The 19,972-nt window shown below is 40.3% G+C and overlaps 1 protein-coding gene across 2 annotated transcripts in view; it reads left to right on the top strand.

The window, feature by feature from the left end:
• The window catches only part of gfra1a (gdnf family receptor alpha 1a), a 123,261-nt gene that overhangs the window by 2,188 nt on the left and 101,101 nt on the right, over positions 1 to 19,972 (top strand). Inside the window, exons 3-4 of one of the 2 annotated variants that reach the window (XM_044046455.1) lie at positions 1,432 to 1,512; positions 19,317 to 19,472. In XM_044046455.1, the coding sequence (XP_043902390.1) occupies positions 1,432 to 1,512; positions 19,317 to 19,472 (237 nt within the window). The remainder of the gene's footprint in view (positions 1 to 1,431; positions 1,513 to 19,316; positions 19,473 to 19,972) is intronic. The other variant, XM_044046456.1, reaches the window with a different exon arrangement.

Here is a 19,972-nt window from a genome sequence, read left to right on the forward strand (position 1 = left end):
GAATTTGGAGGTGCGATCATGATTACTTCCTCCCACCCACTGCTGAACCCACCCCCCGCCCGCATCCCTGCAATCGCAACAAAAACCTTGAATTAAAGCGGAAAAGAAATAGCACATATCTCTGTATCTAACAGTTCAATGCCATCACACACAGTCACTTAGCGTTCATTCAAATGTTGTCCATGACTCAGTCCACAGCCTGAGGTCCTGCTGAGCTGCCGGACTCTTTGACCGCCCTAAATCACTTCCCTTGAAGATAATGAAGCGTGAAGATCCCCAGCGATGCCAGTGTCATCTTAAAGTGTTTATCATGGCAGGAGGGCCCCTTTGCCTTTTAGTCCCTAAACTGTCTCCAGCCCGTTGCCAGCGAGTCGACTTCCAGTTGCGCAACAACAACAACCAAGCGCTGACCAACCTGCTTAATCAAGCGTGCGGTTGTGTGCCAGAATGGATATTGACTGACCCAAATAACCCATGTCACATGCAGGCCAATGTGATGGCATACACATGATAAACAAAGCATCAAATTGTTAAAGGGGTAGTTAAAGGTTTTTTTTTTTTAGACAGATGGGCATGCTCACAAAAACAAATTTTAGCTACTTAACAAAAAAGCTCATTAATACAGTTATATAAAGGATATGTTCGTGGCTTAATCCCACTGTTAGACAGCCCTTTTTTACCATCTGGATTCGTTTGTGTACATTTGTACTCCCCCGCACCACAGTCCTTAAAGGAAATAAACAATTTTACATCACAGTACACAGGAGTTGTTTATCCACTGCTGCCTCCATTATTAAGTTCAAATGAGTGTTCAAAATACTAATCTGTTTGACTTAAGTGACACAAATGAACCAAACAAGGCAGCATTAGAACAGCGGCTCCTGAGTCCCCACTAGGTAAAAATGCAGATTTTCTCTATGGAGTCTGGTGTGGAAGAGTAAGTGGTTTTCAAACTTCTGTTTCTAGCCAGAAGAAGGCTTTTTAACTTGATTGTATGATAAGTGGTTACTATTAGTTTTTCTTGTGTCCCTGCTGGCAGCCATGTTTTCACTGAGAGTGTGCGTCTCAGGCTGATTTGGCACCGACACCAGTGCCAAATACTGTGCAACTAGTAATGAATTATCGGAGGAAATTTGCTGTTGCAGTTTGATTTGTGACATAAGTGTTGTTATGTCCATCCTGAGTTCGGTATTAACTGAGTTAAAATGAGATGTAATGTTACCACATAATACCATCATGGTGTAATTCAATGCAAAGATGTGATTATAAAGATAGGCGTAGGACAATCATATAATATAATGATTAGATTTGTTTTTTTTGTGTTATTTTGGTTTCAAAAGCATCATGTGTTCAGGCCTGCGTATTCACTACAATTTTAAAACATCCATCTTTATCTTGTCTGTCAATAACTCTGTTGAATCTTCCACACAGGTAATGATTTCCTGGAGGATTCCCCATATGAACCCGTGAACAGTCGCCTGTCCGACATTTTCCGCTTGGCTCCCATCTTAGGTAAGAATAATATTTTTTTTAAAAAAAGAGTGCACTTTCTGGAGGTTTTCCCTTCATCTCTTAGCCTGAGTCAAAGCACCAGGCTGTGCATGAACCCTTCAAAGGTTATGTATGTTTGTGTGTCAAAGTATTTATCCTCTGTCGTCCTCTCTGCTGTCTGCCTTTCTCTCCACTTCGTTCTCACCTCTGGAAAATATTGCATGCTGGCTGGAAGTGACCTTCAATGGGGAGCTATAGTTCTGAGTCTCATCGGGCAGTGGATAAACGTTTCACGTGCAGAGGCAGCACTGTTGTTGTTGTTGTTGTTGTCAGTTCTGGTGCTTTTTGCTGCAGTGTTGTCCTCTTCCCTCTTGTGCCTGTTTGAATCCACTTGTTGAGAGCGAGAACCTCATGGGAGACTTCTTTCTCCCCCCAGCATGTGTTCAGGGGAAAAGCGATGCTTTTTAACGCCTCTAGATGGCGGTGTTATTCCCTTCATCACAGCCACTCGGGTGCTGTGTGGTCCCGAGACGGCTGCCGTGTTTGCTGCTCATATTTTCATTCTCAAACTGCAGGTGATGAGAGCCGTGTTGAGTCACGCAGACACACTCTGCCCACACATCCTCCAAGAACATGTATGATATTTTTGTTTGAGAGGAAGTCTTGCCTTTTCGTTATTATTATTATTATTATTTTTTTAAATCTCAGAATAGAGAGATCGTAATATGGGGTCTGGACAATAGAAGTAAACCAAAATTTGGACTGGGCACTGACTTCATGATTCCAAAGAGAAGCCAATTTTCTCCTCTCTGAAGAATAGCAGGAGCACTTTCAAAGGAGCAACAATTAATCACACACTATATATGTAGCCCTTAATTTGCCATCTAGTCTCAGCGTGGATGAGACACTCACAAGCCCATGGGAGTTGGAACAGACAGATTTATGGTGCCATTCTTATAAGTGAAGGCGGGCGGTCCTTATTTGATGTCCAAATGCCTCCTGATGCTGATTGATGACTTTTCATGTGCATACTGTGAATCCCTCTTTGTAAGCAGCACTGAAGTAGAGTGAAATGAAGTGTATAGGGTTGCAAAAATGTCCTATTTTCATTCGTCACTTAACTATAGGTTATGTTTAATCAGATTATTGTTGTTGGACCAAAACGTTTAAATCCCATATATTTATTGATGACAGTTTAGAAAAGAAATAGAAGTTGTGACTCTTTCTGTTGAATAGTCTCTTTTTTAAATGTCCGTTGATTGATCGCTTTGCTTCTTGATGTCTGTGAAATTTAGTTAGCGTTTCATTTGACGTGCATATGACACAGGTTTCAGATTGTTTGAGTTTGAAGAATAGCGGTCAAGGAAATTGTAATAAATTCAGGTAAATCTAAAGGAGAGTAGGTTTAACTTGAGAGGCCTTAGGCACACGTGAAAGTTGGGTTCAAAAATGGAGTGTTAGTTGACCTTCCTCCACTCTGTTGTCATTCTGCAACAAAAACACAAACGTATTGTGTTACTGTGGACATAGGGCTGGGCAATATATCGATAGTATATCAATATTGTGACATGAGACGAGATATGGTTTTGTGGTTGTCCTGGATTAAAAGGCTGTTGCATTGAAAATCATCATATTTATTAAATCAAATACATTTGTAAAATTCACAAATATGATATATTGATTAAAACACTACATGGAACTGAAATTATTATTTCAAAAAAGTAACTTAATAGCACTTCTCACTTCTAATTTTAAGCCTAATTATACGTGTTACAGCAGAATTTGATGGCATTTATAGGCAATTTCATCATTTCTAACACACGTCACTATCCTTCAAATAACATAAAAAAGCCAAATAAATCTGAAATTTGCAGAGAATCCACCTCTGTGTAGCTTTTTTTCTCACTACATCTCATAAATGTAGATGTTATCTAAAAGCCATATCACGCAGCCTCACATGGAGGCAAATTTTGCTCAAAGAAAACGTATCATAAAATATGACACATGTTAATTGTCCAATCCCTTTCAGTATGTGGTTTAGAGGCTCAGAGGTTGTTGTTGTGGATTTTTAATGATAACACGCAGTGAGCATGAAACACTGTCAGTCACATACCCACAGTCCACACCCAGTGAGTCCGAACACTGCGGCTATTGTACAGATAAGTCCTTTATTTGATTGATGGCTTTGCATCTCTCTTTTGACATCACATCAGATCAGCTTGGGTCTGTTATTAAGGCTCAGTGATGAGAGCTTGGCTGCGTCTGTGGTTACACTGTCTCTACACTTGTACGTAGCATGACATGACGGAGAGGAAAAGTGTCTGATCTTGGCCTGAATCTATCATGACTCAACCATATATTTATCATTAGCCTCTATGTTTTATAATCAAATCAGTTTTCAAGTCATTACAGCTCATTCAATGTGATTATTTGCTTGGTTCCATTGCTCCGTATTGTCATGTAAACTGAATATATTGTTGTCACAGTTTGTGACATTTTATGATACAAACAACTAATCAATTAAATGACAATAATCATTAATTGCAGCTTTACCGGGAGGGCTGTAAGAGGATGTGGAAAACAGAGGGAAAAATCATGAAATGACTTATCAGCGTTATCAGTGTTACTGTGGAAATTAAAAATACAGGGTGACATGGTCAACTGGTACCGTACCGTTACTTAAATGCTGAAAGATAAGATATTAGCGATAACCCTTTGGCTAACTTCTTAGTGTCATTGTACTGCAGCCTGCAGTGTGTGTTCAAAGCTGTATTTTGGCCGTAGGAACCATATGCAGCCTCTGCGATCCTATAAGTCTATAGTTGACCTCGTGTCGCTGACTGAAGCCACAAATCTCTCAGGACACACATACATATAATGCACAGATGCACAGACACACTCCAGTGTCCTGGACACCTGTTCAAGGCGCAGCAGCCCTTATGTGCATCAGCCTGACGTAATTAGAGAGACATGTAGAGTGCTGTCTGCATAGGCTGAGCTGCAGTGGATGGACAGACTAGTGGAGTTATTCCAGAAATGCTGGGCTGAGTTTGAAGAGGAGTGCATCATCTGCATGGAGAAGAACAATAATGATAAACTAGATACAAAATGGCTGACTTCATGACTGAATTAAGAGTTTTTGCTTCAGGAGACTTTTGTGTACGTTTGGACATGATCTCTGTGTGTGGACAGAATTGTGCATTGAGGGACGCCCATGTGCTTTACCGCTGTACATTTTCACAATGGCTGAATGGATGTGCAAAGTTTGGTGAATTTTGGGGCATGTTTAAGTTGTAAACCTAGAGGGGTAAACAAAGAATTGAACTAAATAAGCTCCATTATCACATTAGAATAAAGATAGAAACGTTAAACTGACTTATTTTAGAGCTATTTTCCATGTTGATATTCTCCCTCATGTCATCTTGATTACTAATCTTAGTGTTTGGAAATATGGAAGTAAAATGGCTGTTAGACATTTTGGTGAAACATATATAAAAGTGTTTTTTTAAAGATATATGAACTATACAGTATGTGATCCAATATTTCTTATTAAAATAATTGTATTATATCTTTATACCAAATAAATGTACAGAACACACAGGAGCTGCACTTGCCGTAATGCAGCTAATTATTTTCAGATCTTTACCTGGGGCAGAGTGTCTTTACCTCTGGGGCTGAACTCAGTGAGTCACAGTGAGAATCTCACTTCTCTGCACAGAAACAGGAGCAACTGCTGTAGCAGCAGAGCTGCAGTCTGCAGTGGTTCATTCACTGGTGCATTCACAAACGAACAAAACAAAAGTGGCTGCACAATCATTTAAATATATATGTTTTGTTTTTAATTTTATTTTGCTTTGCAGCTCCAATGAATGAATGAATGAATGATTGGCAGCTCCATTTATTTATTATCTACACAGGGTCACAGGGAGTTGGAACCCTTTCGCATAACCTCAAGCAAGTGTCCATGGTTAGTGTCCTCTTTGTTGTTGCTTTTTGATCAAAACAAGAGAGCGCCACCAACGGCACTGGGCCCCAACTGGACTGTGCGCATGACGCTATGGTGGAGTACTAAGCCCCGTTTACCAAGCAGAAAAAGCATTTCAGCAACAGAAAAAGTAGTTGCCAAGGATAGTCATTTGACACCTCGACTTTCCTGCCCTACAGGGAACTGTAGCATTTTCTTCTTCTTCTTTGGTAGAAATGCGTCCTATTCCCTGCGTCCAGACTTGTACCACCACCTGATGGTGAAGTGGGATACTACCGGACCCTGACGCACCTGTATACTGGAGTCTGTGATATGCTATGCGATACGTGACGTGCAATTATCAGCACACATTGGCGTGCCCGGCATGTGCGCGGAAGTATTCCAAGGCCTTTACCCTGACTTACAGAATACTGTGGGGAGCAGAGAGCAGACCCACCATGCAAGTGGGTCTACTGGCTGTACAGGCTCTTGGCAAAGGTTGGAAAAGTGGTTTTCCATGACTTCACCAGATCTCTGAATGTCTGTTTTTGCTGCTGATGGCATCACTGCTTGTGTTGATTGTTCCTCCTCAACAGCTGGTGCACTGACACCATTACCTTACATCTTTAACATCTTCTTGATGAGTGTGAAATGGTGTCTGAATGGCTGTGAGTTGTTTATGTCACTCACTTTCACAGCTTTATTTGGCTTTACTTTCAGCTGGCACTGGTGTGAGCTGCTCTGTGACGTAGTGCTTAAAGGCGACATAGAATGCTTTTATCACACATATATGTTAGTTATGGAGGTCTACTTACATATATTAACTTGTTTTCATGGTTAAAAACCTCCTAATCGCTGCAAACGAGCCGATCAAAATATCTCCTCACTGGCGCTCTCGTCAGCCACGCTGTTTCAGACCAAAACCACACCCCCAGAACGTGGACTGTGTTGTGATTGGCCAGCCAACGAGAGCTTTCCCACTGTCCTGTGATTGGCCAGGTACCTGGAAGTGACGTAATTGGTAGGCCAGCTCTCAGATACACAGCTCCCCCTCTGGCACGGTGGATGCTCTGCATCTCAGCAGCTACAACGAGAGTAGTTCTTCTTCTTCTGCGGTTGAATGTACGCAACTGGATGTGCCCGGACTAGTGCTACAGTACGGTCAGCTGACTGTCGTCGGTGGAGCTGGTCCCACAACAATCAGCTGATTTGGCAACAGAACTCCATTGTGAGCGGTATTTCTTCAATGCCCGTTGTCTATTCTCATACAAAGCTTGATGTCTTCCATTGTTGTCCGGTGTGTCGTGATTCGATGTCTTCGTTCATTGACGTCGCACAGGTATGACATCATGCTATGCGGCCATCGGGCACAGCCCACACCCTGCCTACCAAGCGAAGTTACTGACCCAAGGCTTTACCGTTCCAAACTGTACCATACTGTACCAAACTGAACCATACCATACCATTATATTCCAGCTGACAATATGTGCCCCAAGTGGGTTTGTCTATGGTTTCCATTGGAGCCCCACCCACGTTTACCCACTTCAAGGCCATGTCCACTTTGTATCCTTTCCAGTGTTTGCTAAGTGGGCAAATTATAGGCCCCATATGGTTCAGCAGTAGCATGGACCCCACATGGGCTTCCCAGGTAGGCAAACACGGGTAGGGCTGCCATGGACAAACCTATTTGGGACTTATTGTCAGCAGAATTGTGCAAAAGGCAAGTCATTTGTTCATAACCATTATTTGTTTGATAACATCAAAGAGGTCATGGTTTGCATGAAATGGCCGCATCTGTCTTGAACCGTTGCCCACGTTTAGGAGTCAGTGATCCATACAGGATGGAGCAATACAGCAATGGAGAGTATTATTCTCAGAGTCAAGCGGTCGTTGAATTACTGTCACACCATTTGGCTGCAGTCGCCGGAAAATCAAAAGTGCCATGGGAAAATGGATGAATACACATCCTCGGCAGTTTTGAGTTTGGCAGTTTGTTCTTTTTTATCAATAAACATCTATCATCCCTTTTCCACCCTTCTCTGTCCTTTCATCATCTTGTTCTATACTTATATATATATATATATATATATATATATATATATATTCCGTCCCCAGTTTTTCTCTTCATCTTGTTTGTAATTTTCCTCCTCTGAGCCAAAGCTCAACTGACGTGCGTTCGACATTCCTACATCTGACGAATGGGCGATATTAAAGTTTTTGAAAAACACTTTGGCGTGCTGCCACAGAGATTACGGCGCATGATTGCCCTGTTTGCAGATAGCACCATCTGAGCCAAATATCATTTAGCACAAGTCCGATTTGAGTCGAAGAGAGTGAAAGTGACACAGAGTGTTATCGATAGTCTGGGCAGAAATGATGGGGCAGCAGTGGTTAAGAATGGATGAGAACATCACATTTGAATAACAATTGAATTACACAACTGTCGTTTTCACTCTGGCACCACTTATTTTAAACTCTATTTATTATGGATTATGGATATTTATAAATACATTTCCAAAGGCCTTTCTCTGTTTTCTTTCCCTGACTGTGCATATCAAGGACATTGGTAACTGTATCTTCCACTTCCGTTTTTTTGGAAGTGTGTACTGAAACCTAGTCAGCACTGTCTGAATTGTGCGTGCCCCTTGCTTGCCCCCCCTGCACTGAGAACCACCACTGACTTCCAGGAGAGACCCATGAAAAAAAAGGATTCTCCATATAAAATCAATGTCTCCTCACATCAGAAATTCGCTTCTGTATCTTGCCGTTACACAGTCTTTTCTAACTGAAAACTGAAGGTTGTGAAACTTTGTTAATCGCTCACTCTTCTGCAAAGTCCATCGGAAAAAATCAGCTATTTTACATGATGGCACACAGGAGTTGTTGTTCCTTTGCAAATCCTTTTTTTAGATTGGCTAAATGACCAAATGAGTCACCAGTTGAACAGGTGCCTCATGAGCAGAAGTGCTATTTTCCTCAATGGACTTTGGTACTGGAGATATTGCAGACTTGCATATAGGTATAGATTTTATTGGTCCAGCCTTTTGTTCAGTGGCTAAAGTCAGTTTTTCCCTTGTGTCCCACACTGCATCCATGTATCCAATGGCTCAGTCTGGTCGCGCTGGTGTGAGCAGCACAGTCAGCATTGTCTGTGTTTCATTACCTCATGTAACCACTCTTAAAACAACCTGATTATACCTTTAAACTACTGCTGCTTTTAATGTAATTTAATTCTCCAAATCCTCGATTCGATTTTAAGGTCACGATTCAATTCGTTTCTCTATCATTTTTCCCTCTCTTTTAGCCATTTTTAGACTTTTCTAGTTTAGTCGAGGATCACTGGTTTTATGTCATGATAACTCATTCAATTTTTCCCATTTCGATTGTCTACATAGTGTCATGGCTGATATTATGTCCATCATTTGTTTGCAATGTACCACACTAAGTCCTTATTGTCATATTCAAAGCATGTATTAACATATGAATGTAACAATAACCAGTCAATTGGAAACTAAATACAAAAAGAAGAGAAGTCAATACTAAATAACATTTTCCTTGACATTATCAGACATGGAAGGAAACACCTTTGTAGTAAGATGTGACTTTCTTGGCATTATAGCATCATAGCGTTTAAATCCAGGGTTTGTCTGATGCTACAAACACGCATGCAGCGCTAGTTAGCGTACACGGAATTTTGAGGACAGAAGAGTTGCCTGTGTTAACGGAATTGTTTTCGTAGTTACTTCTACGTCCTTATGATGCATGCATTAGATGTCCTGTGCTATGCTACATACATACGTAGAGTACACACCGTGGTTTTCTTGTCAACACAAACTCACGGAGAACGCAAAATATTTCACAGAAGCGATGGGGGTTCGAGTTCAGTCGACGTGTCGCCCCAAATCAACAGTTGCTGTGGTTGTTATTGGTTGACAGCAGCTTCAGATTAGCAGGAGGCGGTAATTGCAATTGAGATCTTGCCACCTCTAATATATACATATATATGTATATATATATATGTATATATATGTATATATATATATATATATATATATGTATATATAAAAATATATATACATATATGTATATATATATATATTTATATATGTATATACATATATGTATATATATATATTTATATATACATATATATGTGTATATATGTATATATTTATATGTATAGTATATATTCTTAAACCCTTTCCTCTGTTGTCCCTTTTGCCAGTTGCTCAACTCTAACTTCAATTAAATTAAAGTTGAATGCAGCTTCTTTCATATACTCTAGCCTCTTATTTTAATATTGGTTGATTTTTTTTCCTCCTCATGTATTTATGTCTGCTTGGCTTAAACTCTCTCGTTAATCTCTGCCCTCCGTCAGTTATTGGCTGGTATCTGTTTATCACCCACTCACCACCCAATAAACCAGAGCTCAGTGTTGTGTCTGTTCCATGTGTCAAGCCGCCCTTGCACCTCCCACTACACAGACGTCAGGCAGTCAGGTGTCAACTGCTGCAGTGTACAGTATGTGTTGTGTATGTAGACAGTACATTATGTGTTTGTAAACATCTGTGTGGCTCAGCTATATTGACTTAGAGCAGTAGCCTGTGCCCTGACACACTGGGCTGACAAATTCATTCTCATTCTGAGCTGCCATGAGAGTGTCCACCACTGCTTGTGTTTGCTGTGTGTATGCCTGCATTTGTGTGTGTGTGTGATTGAGTCAGTGAGGGAATGCAGAGGAGGTACAGCGGTAGAAACATAATTTATTTTTTGCAGAGGAAGGGAAAGAGAATCTTGGTTGTTGTCTTAACCTTATTTCCCTGCTTTTATCCGGAGTAAGTCGACCGAGCTTGCTCGCTCCTGCTCTTCTGTGGCCCACATTTGTTGAGTTACATGTGTTTATGGCTGGGAGTTGCTTTGTTTGCCACCGAGCAGATTTTGTGTTGACCTTAATGAATGTAGTTGTTTAAGGCGTGGGTGTTTCTTCACTGTTTATTTAGTGCAGAGCTGGGTGCTGCAGGGTCGGTGCAGGTCATAACTAGGACTGCAACATTTAAGTCCATCAATAATTGTTTATTGTCAGCTGTTTATTTTTAAAATGGATCAAGCTCTGTGATTTCGGCTTTGCAAATGTGAATATTTTGTAGTGTCTTTGATCCTCTATGACAGTAGATGTCCATGAATATTTGGTTTAACAATCCAGATGCAACAATTAATCAATTTCTTCTTTGATAATTGTGTATTTGGTTTGAGGGTTTTTAAAAAAAACAAAAAAAAACATAAATACAAGTTTCAATAAACGATTTGTAGACAAACTAAATGTGCGGACACCACCATTTTGAGGTTCGAGAGACACATATTGACACTTTCCACCATGTTATGGACCAAATGACTAATGAATTAATCAAGAAATTTAAAAGATAATTTAGCATTATAATTCCAGTTCTGGTCCTTACTTTATTAAAGAGAGCAGCCCTTCATAACGTTTGAAGTGTGTTCACGTCATATGTCATTTTTTTTCGACGAAATGGGACATTTACATCGTTCACTATCATGTATCACAATATAAATCAGACTAATATTTCTTTAAGGCTGGGCTTATAAATAACATCTGGATACATTTAGGCTATTTTTAGGCTGTGTGTAGCTTTATATCCCGAGAGATGTTTTATTGAAAATACACTCAAATAAAACATGTACTGTTTATGAGCTTAAAATACACTTATTACCTTTCATTTCAGATAAAACATCTGCTTTATTTCTTTGGCTTTTTAATGTTAAATGAAAAACAATGGAATTTTATGGAATTGCCTATAAACTCATGTTCTGCTTTAAAAATAATTCATCTTAAAATGAAAGAAAAGTTATTAAGTAACATTTAATATATTTTGTTCATTCCCTGTATTATATTTTTAATCAATGTATAATATTTCATTCATAATATTCAGTGTATTTGACTAATTTATTCAATATAATAAATATGAATATCATCACATATACCTTATCACGAGTTGACGATATCAGAAATTCTAAGACGATATCTTGTATCACGATATAATATCTATAATGCCCAGCCCTAGCAAATAGACGTAAAAAATAAACGTCCTTACTTTTTATACTGAGTCAAAGAATTGCTTTACACAATGTGACAGAAATAGTGGAATTGATTAGCCCCTCCTACTCTTTTCTGAAAGCTATCAGTAACCATAGAGAAGATGTTGTGAAGGTCACTCCCATGTTATTCTATGTTTAAATCCATGTACAGTGTAATTTACCGTGTCATGAGTCCGCGCACCCCAAAGTCCTTTGAGAGAAAGATGGACAGCGACTTAATCAGAAACAAAGAAAGACGATGTTGCACTAAAGCCGCGTTTACTCAGAGTGCTGTGCTGATGAAGCCATTCATTTCCTGGTTTGGCTGCGGTTTTGCAGTCATGCACTTCTGACCTCATTGGTGTACTTATAAACCCTTTAGCCTCATTTTCAAGAAACCCACTTCTCCATCTTCATAAGCTAAGTGACTCAGTTCCCTGCAGCGACTGTCATTCAAGCGGCCTCATTTAAAGCGACATGTTTTTTTCTCCTCTTTCTGTGTAGCTATCACTTAACTCTTACTTACAGCAATTTTATCTTCACTACTTTACCTTTCCATATACTCAAACATGCATATCGACTCCTTAAGACTCATTGATGTGCATATAAAAAAACTTTTCTGTATCTTTTATGCTGGCATGGCAGCTGTAACAACAAATATAGTGAGAGTGGAGAGTGGAGGATTTATTTGCTCTGTTTCATCTGTTATTAGGCTTATAGATGCACAAATCTATGGATGAAATGCAACGCAAATATGGACAGGAAACTATGTTGAGCATCTGTAAACAATCATGATGTTGTGAGTTTCTGACTAAATGTACCATCAACTAGATTTGGCAATGTTAGTAATGCTGTTAATACTGTTCACTTTTTAAAAATCACACTCTTTTTAAATGTGCTTATCTGTGCAAACATATTATTTTATGATTTGAGTTTTCTTTGAATTTGTACTTGAATGCATCTTTCAACAACAAAGGATCTTACATGGACCAGTCCCCAATGGATTGATTGCAATGACTTTGGGTATCTTCTTTTTTTCTTTAATGTGAGCGTGCTTAACGTAATAAAACATATTATCAGGCAGCATTTTGCCAGGTGATTGCTATACTGTACGTACAGATCAATTACAAGTAAATACAGCTTATTTAGGCTAAGATAAACTTGTGTCTGCCGATATTGAGTCCCGGTTTGATACTTATATTTGCCAAGATAACAGAGCTGCATGATCACTGTCAGTAAAGTAAATGATATGTATATTATTATATATATCATATGGGAATATGTTATATGATATTCCTGACTGAAGTTTAGAGAAAAACAAGAAGAGAAAGAAGAACAGACTTGTGTTGTGGTACTGCTATTAGAGAAAGGGGCAACTGGAGAGTGTGTCTTTAGATATGAAATATAATATCAGTATTTTTCTTAAGCCTCACTATTTTCTGGCAAGTAATGCTCTTTAATCTCCTACTGCACTCATGTGTCTGCGTCACATTGCTATGCTGACTCCATTCAACCAATTCTCATCGACTCTACATTCGTCTGCTTGTAATGCTCCTCGCTGCCCCACCCCCAGCACCAGGGGTTTGTTTTCTTTAAAACTCCCAGGTCCACAGCTGACATATAGTGTCCCAGTGCCTTGTCTCATATGAAGCCTAATCAATACAGCGCTGTGTTAGATTGGAAACTTGAGGCTGTGTCTACAAGAATCTATTGATTTACTTCCCTCCCCCCGGTTCCCTCCACCTTTTCCACCCAAGCTCTTCCGCTCAGGCCCAGGATCAAAGGATTTTACCCTTCAGCAAGGTTTTAGGTTTTAGGATCCAGACTGAGAGAAGGACACGGCCTGTTGGGGATTTGTGTTTTCATTGACCTTGTCTCATCTCTGTATAGTTGATTTTTCAACACGATGTGCAGTAATGGGAACTCTCCGGAGATTCTTTGAGACATACTGTATTTGGATATTTTAGTCTGAGAGTTCTGGAGAAAATTTCAGGCTCAGGAAAAAAAAAAATCCATGTTCTGATAGAAAGGTTGTTGTCAGTTCGTACTGTCATATGCAGCAGTACCGGACTCAGACCAGGTTTAGCCAAGGTCCTTAATTGGACAATGTGCTTAACTGAGTTCAAGAATGTTAAAATAAAAGAAATATGATTGACAGAGGGTCAAGTGGAAGTCATGAATAACTATGTGATACATAGATATTTTTAAGTCATTTACTTCATCTTGCTAAATGGTGACAAGATAAAATAAGATAATCCTTAAAAGTGAAGAAAAAGAGTGAAAAAGCCTATGGAGCTGCTGCAGCAGGAGGCGCCATCTTCGATGGACCTTTATGTTCGGGTTGAAAGAACACGTGCATTATGCATGGAGCACATACTGTTTAACACTTTCCTATTATAGTTCCTTGTTCCAACAAAGCCTTTTAAAATGTCCCCTTCCCTGCGTCAGTTGGCCTGCTCATTTACCACACTGTTTCAAATTGACGGATGCAGCCGGGGGCATTTGGCAGAACGATTGTAACAGCAGACATATCGTCGGGTTGCCAGTACAATGACTGGCTGGCACACCACGGGCCAAGGAAATCATTTAGTTAAAAGGTGAGCAGATTTGAGTCCCTCTGAGAGCCTTTTGATTGGATGGGAAGTGTGTGTGTGTGTGTGTGTGTGTAGGGGTGGGGGTGGGGGATTCATCATAGTTAATAAAGCTCAAATCAGCAGGACCGAGCATGTGCCAGGTCTGCCTCGTCCTCCTGCTGTTGCTTTGTGCAAATAAGAACAATTCACTTTTTTACAAGCAGTTGGGAAAGCAGTTGTGAACGCTCGGATAGAAAGCAACAGTTCTTTTCTTGATGTAAAAGTATACAAAGTCTGTGTCTGAAAAGTGAATGCAGAAGTACCTGAAACCTGCTCTCCTGAATGGCCATCAGAGAAAAAGAGCCCACTCCTCACTTGATTTCTAACATTATTCTACATTTTCCTGGGGAGTTCATTGTCTCTATCAATACAGCCATTTGATTTAAATAGAACATAAACCAGGGTATGATTTAAGGGCTGTGATGAGATTGACAGTAGATAGTGACCTGCTGGTCCCCCACCATTTCATCCAAACATATGTGGGGCAGTTTAGTCAAACATGCAGGCTCCTGCGTGACGTACAGTAACAAGAAGCATCTCAGTGGCAGCAATAGTAAGATCTGTTCAAATTCTATAAATGATAAGAGGAGGTGCTTCATTGCCTCTAATATGACTCCATGATGCATAGGTGTCAGCATAGCCCCCCTCAAACACTGTGCCACATCAAAACCTTATCAGTGGTTTACCGTTCACTCACCTGCACCTGCTCTACTCTGTCTTAGCATCATAGTGTCATCACTGTCCACGTCACTTTGTTACATAGTAAGTGTAATCTAATACTCTTAACGCTGTGGTTCTTTTCTTAAGTTGTTCTGAAACGTTCCCTTACCATGTTACATTTTCCCTCAAAGTCAACATACCGTGGTTAGGAAAATGCTTTAGATGTCTTTTTTTTTGTGGGACTTTTCACATTCAGGGACCGTCTGCTCTGGTTTCAACAAAACAGAATGGAGCTGCACGGCAAAACCCATGGTTTCCAAATTACACAACTGAGTGAATTTGATTTAAAATAGCCAGTGTTCCCATAATATGATACGAGTTGTGTTATTAGATGAACATTAACAAAGTAAATCTGGGTAGATGTTGCTTGCAGGAAGAGGAGAATGTTTTTATTAGTACAACTATGGTTATTTGTAACCAGATTTCTATTTAGTTTGTTCTACAAAAACAGTTTGTGTTACCATGAACATCTGGATTTCTTTACTGTACATTCTCAGCTCCTTAAATGCATAAACAAATGATGAAACAGTGATGAATAGAAGGCTGAGATTTCAGCACAGCCTCTTCAATTACGACGTGTCATAATCTAGTGTAGTCATGTGTTTCACTCAGCTGGCTGAGCCAACTGACCAGTGGCAGGTGCGTCCGAGTCGCGGCCTTGTGCTAAGCTGCTGCTCTAAGCTCTCAGCTGCACACGGTCAACTCACAGGATTAAGTAGCCTCGGCTCGCGACATCAGGGCTTTCACTTGTGCTGTTGTGTCTTAAGAGCATTTCACACTCTATGAAAGCAAACCGCGCTGAGTGAGCTATAGAGTTTCAGTCTTTTATAGAGGTGGATTTATAGAGTTATGCTTCTTCCTCTGCTTGGAATTGTTGAAATATCCCATTCTCAGTCTGTTTGACCTCTTTTGTCTCGAGGTCTTCTCTACCACTGTTGCTTAAATCTGTAAGAGACAGCTCGACATGTCGGAGACAATGTTTGCATTTTCTTTGCAGACACTGACGGATCCTGTTAACCAGATGGCTCTTTGTATCTGCATATCTGTTGGCACATGTGACAGCTTTAGGAAATAGAATATCATGAAGTAAAAAAATGGTTTACGTAATGTGAAAACAAGGTAAAGCTGTAGTGTGTACGTTTTTAATATAAATGACGGTTACGCCGATACCATTGTCAAATGAGTTCACACGATGCTGACTAATCCTACCACTACACACAACTCTATCAGTGTTTCCCAATATAGTAGAATTTAAATTCTGTGTCACCCGGTGACATTTAACCATCACAATGACTCAGTTAGGGTGAAAACCCAGCATTGTTCCACTTTAATTACTATTTTAATACAGCCTTGTGAATTATGGTCTATGGAGTGCTTCAGGGCGTGGCTATCATGACCTCCACCCTCTTATTCAAATATGGCGTGCATCTGGATCGTAACATTTGTGTAGAAAGTCTCCCTAGTGACGTGAGTGTGTGTTTATATGTATTTCAGTGGCAAATAATACAACATTATTTCTGTTCACTGAGACCGAACAGAGGCAGAATAATATCATCTACAGTAACAAAAAAAGGTACATCCCTGCTAACAATTTCTAATTCCCAGAATGCTCTGGGAATGTTACCTTTTAGTTGTGGGATTATTCGCTGAAGGTTCCTCCCTAGGTGGTCGTGTGGTTGATATGGAATGTTTTCCTAATGTTAGTTTTTGGTTGCACATTTGGTTCCCAGAACGTTCCCCTGACGCATTGCCACAACCTTCATACAACCTTTGTAGAACATTCTTTTGGTTGACAGCATTTGGTACATATTATACTTTCGGTAGTTACTGGAGTAGAAAGAATTCACAATTTTTACCCCAAAAAATTGTAAAAAACTGTAAAAAGAAGAGAAGTCATTGAGAGTCATATAGCTCTATGTTGCTCTAAGGGCCGTCTTTGCATTATAATTATACTGCATGTTAGTACTTATACTTGCAGTCTTAGATGAATGAACAGGCAAAACTTGATAGGATTCAAAAAGTTGAATTAACAATAAATCAATAAGCTGGACTTCAATTTGTTTTGGTTCTAACTAACCTTAAGATAACCCTGGGCTAACATTCTTTGAACGTTTTGTGTTAGCTTTATGAGGATACTTTTTGCTTTTTTTCAGTTTGAGCCACAAACTTACAAGGTTTAACTCCTTAAACTTCTTTCACAGTTATGTGTCAAATGCGGGCTGTGTGGCTGCTCTCATCTGGGTGCCTCAATGAAAGATGTAAGATGTGTTGCTCACACATCCCATGTTGGCCCGGGTTAGGGATGGTGTTTGTGTAATCCTGTGATCATCATGCAGCTTGTCAGTGTCCTGGCTTCATGTGCTTTTGAATTTTTTCTTTGAAAACGCTTCCTCCTCCAAATAATTATGTTGCTTTTTAGTAAGCACAGCTGTATCAATTTTATTTTCTGGCTTAGCTCACTTTGAAGGTCTCTGATCGTCTATTGGTATTTACACCCTGTCCCCTGTGACCATGTTTGTCAACAGCCACAGTGCGCCTGATTAAAACAGCGTCTCTAACGAACAAACGTCGCTCTCTGTGGAGGATAAGAGCTTTACCCTTTTTCTCCCTTTCTTCTCCATGTATGTTTCTCCTTTTGATCATAGAACACTGGCATCCCTGAAAAGCAAACAGACACACACATATCTGAGAGACGAGCGTGTGTACACACACACTCACAGACTCACAGACACGCACACTCACATGTGCAAGAGTGGCTTCACCCGCTGGCACCCAAAAGACACACAAACGGCATCCAGCTGAGTTCTTGTTCCGTCATTTCTTCTCAGAGATGTTAAATGAGGGCATCGAGACATGCATTTGCATTTCTTTTATCCACAACTGTCCTCCTAACTAAAACAAAAATCTATAACTGCATTCCCCCAGTTTTTGCCGGGCAGCTTCATGCTTCTATTCTGGGCTTGTTTCACGAGAGTCGATTGCGGGCTTTTGATCGATGCGGTTGTGTGTGAGCTGAACAGAGAACTTTCCTCCATGCTAGATGTACAGTTTGTCAATGGGGAATCTATAGAAACAGTACTTATATAGCGTGTTGTGTTTTTAAGAAATGCACAAAGTGGACACACAGTGGTGTAGCGGCTTGCACTGTTGCAAAAAGACCTTAGTTCATGACCCACTGAGACTGAGGGCCTTTCTGCATGGAGTTTGCATGTTCTCTCTGTGTGTGGAGGTGGGTTTTCTCCAGTTTCCTCCCACAGTCCAAAAACATGCAGAGGTTAATTAATAGATCTCGATTTACATCGAATATCGATTGAAACGATGTCACAATATCGATTTTAAATCGAATATCAATTGAAACGACGCCGCAATCTCAATCTTCGAAAGCAATGGTGGAATTGATGATTTAACCACGCCCCCATTGTGAGGTCCTACAGACGTGCCAGAGGAGGGAAAAAACACAATGCTGTGGTTGTAGCCATTGTAGCAGAACTACACATTACCTCCTCCCGCTAACCCGAAGCTGCTGCCAACTAATAGTAACCATGGCAACTGCTGACTTAGGCGACATGTCGACCAAAGTCGAACACCCTCCCACTTCTCTGAAATAACATAAAAGCATGGAAATATTTTGTGTTCCCAGTGAGTTTTGTCAACAAGAAAATCACGGCGTGTAAACTATGTTATACGTGTGTAGCATAGCACAGGGCATCGTCGCGTGCATCATAATGACGTAACTATGAAAAGAAATCGGTTAACACAGGCAACTCTTTAGTCTTCATTTGTAGTAAAACTAGTACTAAAGCGATAACTAGCACTATAGATGTGTTTGTAGCATCAGGTGTTGCCTTCCATGTATGATAATGAGTTAATTATTGGAGGTGTGAGTGGTGCAAACTTAACAACAGCTGGATGTTGGATGTAATGGAATCACATAAAATGCATACTGTACCCATAGTTTGTGCTAGAGTTTTTTTTTTTTTTACTTGGAGTGGAAAATTTCCCTCTGACAACATTGTGAGAACATGATATATCTTTGCTTGGACTCCCCATCCCCAATGACATAGACCAGTTGTTGATTGACATTGACACTTAAAGATCATAGAGCTTACTGACATTGTCTGCTGCAGATAAGAACTATACTCCCTCAGCTTCCCTCTTTTGTTCTGTAGCTGAACTGTACTCATAATTTAACTTGGGTGTCTTTTTAAAAAAACTTGCTCCTTTTAACCCTTTGTGTTTTGACCTCTGCCAACCTAGAAAACTGTCAGCTGACTGATCTGAATGCCGTCTTTCTGCTTCTTGTTTGACCTTTCCCCTTTTGACCTGAGTATTATCAAGTCTTGACCACTTCTTGACTTTGTGTGAACCTTGTTTGCTGTTGGTTGGTGTTCCTGAATGAAGCACATCTCTTGCAGAGGGTGGGGAACCTTGGAGTAGCTCTGCGTCGTCAGCTCCAGGCAGGGGGGGCACCCAGGGTAGAGAGCCCACTCTGAGCCATAGGAGCCCCTCCTCCACAGAACATCGGGATCCCAGTAGAAACAGGAGAGCTCATCCCAATTGGGCCATACCGGGTAACAACCACAGAGCTGTGTTTTTTGTGTGTTTGATCATGCATGATTGTTCCCTTGAGACAAAATCAAACGAAAAACCACACTTGAACCTTAAAACCTGGCCCGAGTTCAACATATACAGCCTTGAAGTGCATCATACCGTCTAATTACTGCATGGTCCAGCAGAAGGTGCTCTGAGCTGAGCTTGGCCTTAGATTGACTTTGAGTGTCCATTAGAAAAATTAGATGCTGATGTTGTGTTGTTTTTCTGTGAAAATGGAGGACACAATCAAGTTCAACCACCCTTTTGAGTGACATCCAAGCTACTGAAAAGCAGCATGTGGAAGAATTTCGGGTTCTACACCATGGATGGCAAAGAACCAAATGCATCTGCTGACTCATCTTTAACCTAGCTATTAACGTAGACAGCAATGCAAGGAGTGTTCAACCTTATGGACTAATAGTATGATGTCTGTCAAGTAACGTTTTTGTGCAGGCAGGGAATTTCTAAATTCCGATTT

The sequence above is a fragment of the Solea senegalensis genome, linkage group LG15 (assembly GCF_019176455.1).
Source record: "Solea senegalensis isolate Sse05_10M linkage group LG15, IFAPA_SoseM_1, whole genome shotgun sequence".
NCBI lineage: Eukaryota > Metazoa > Chordata > Actinopteri > Pleuronectiformes > Soleidae > Solea > Solea senegalensis.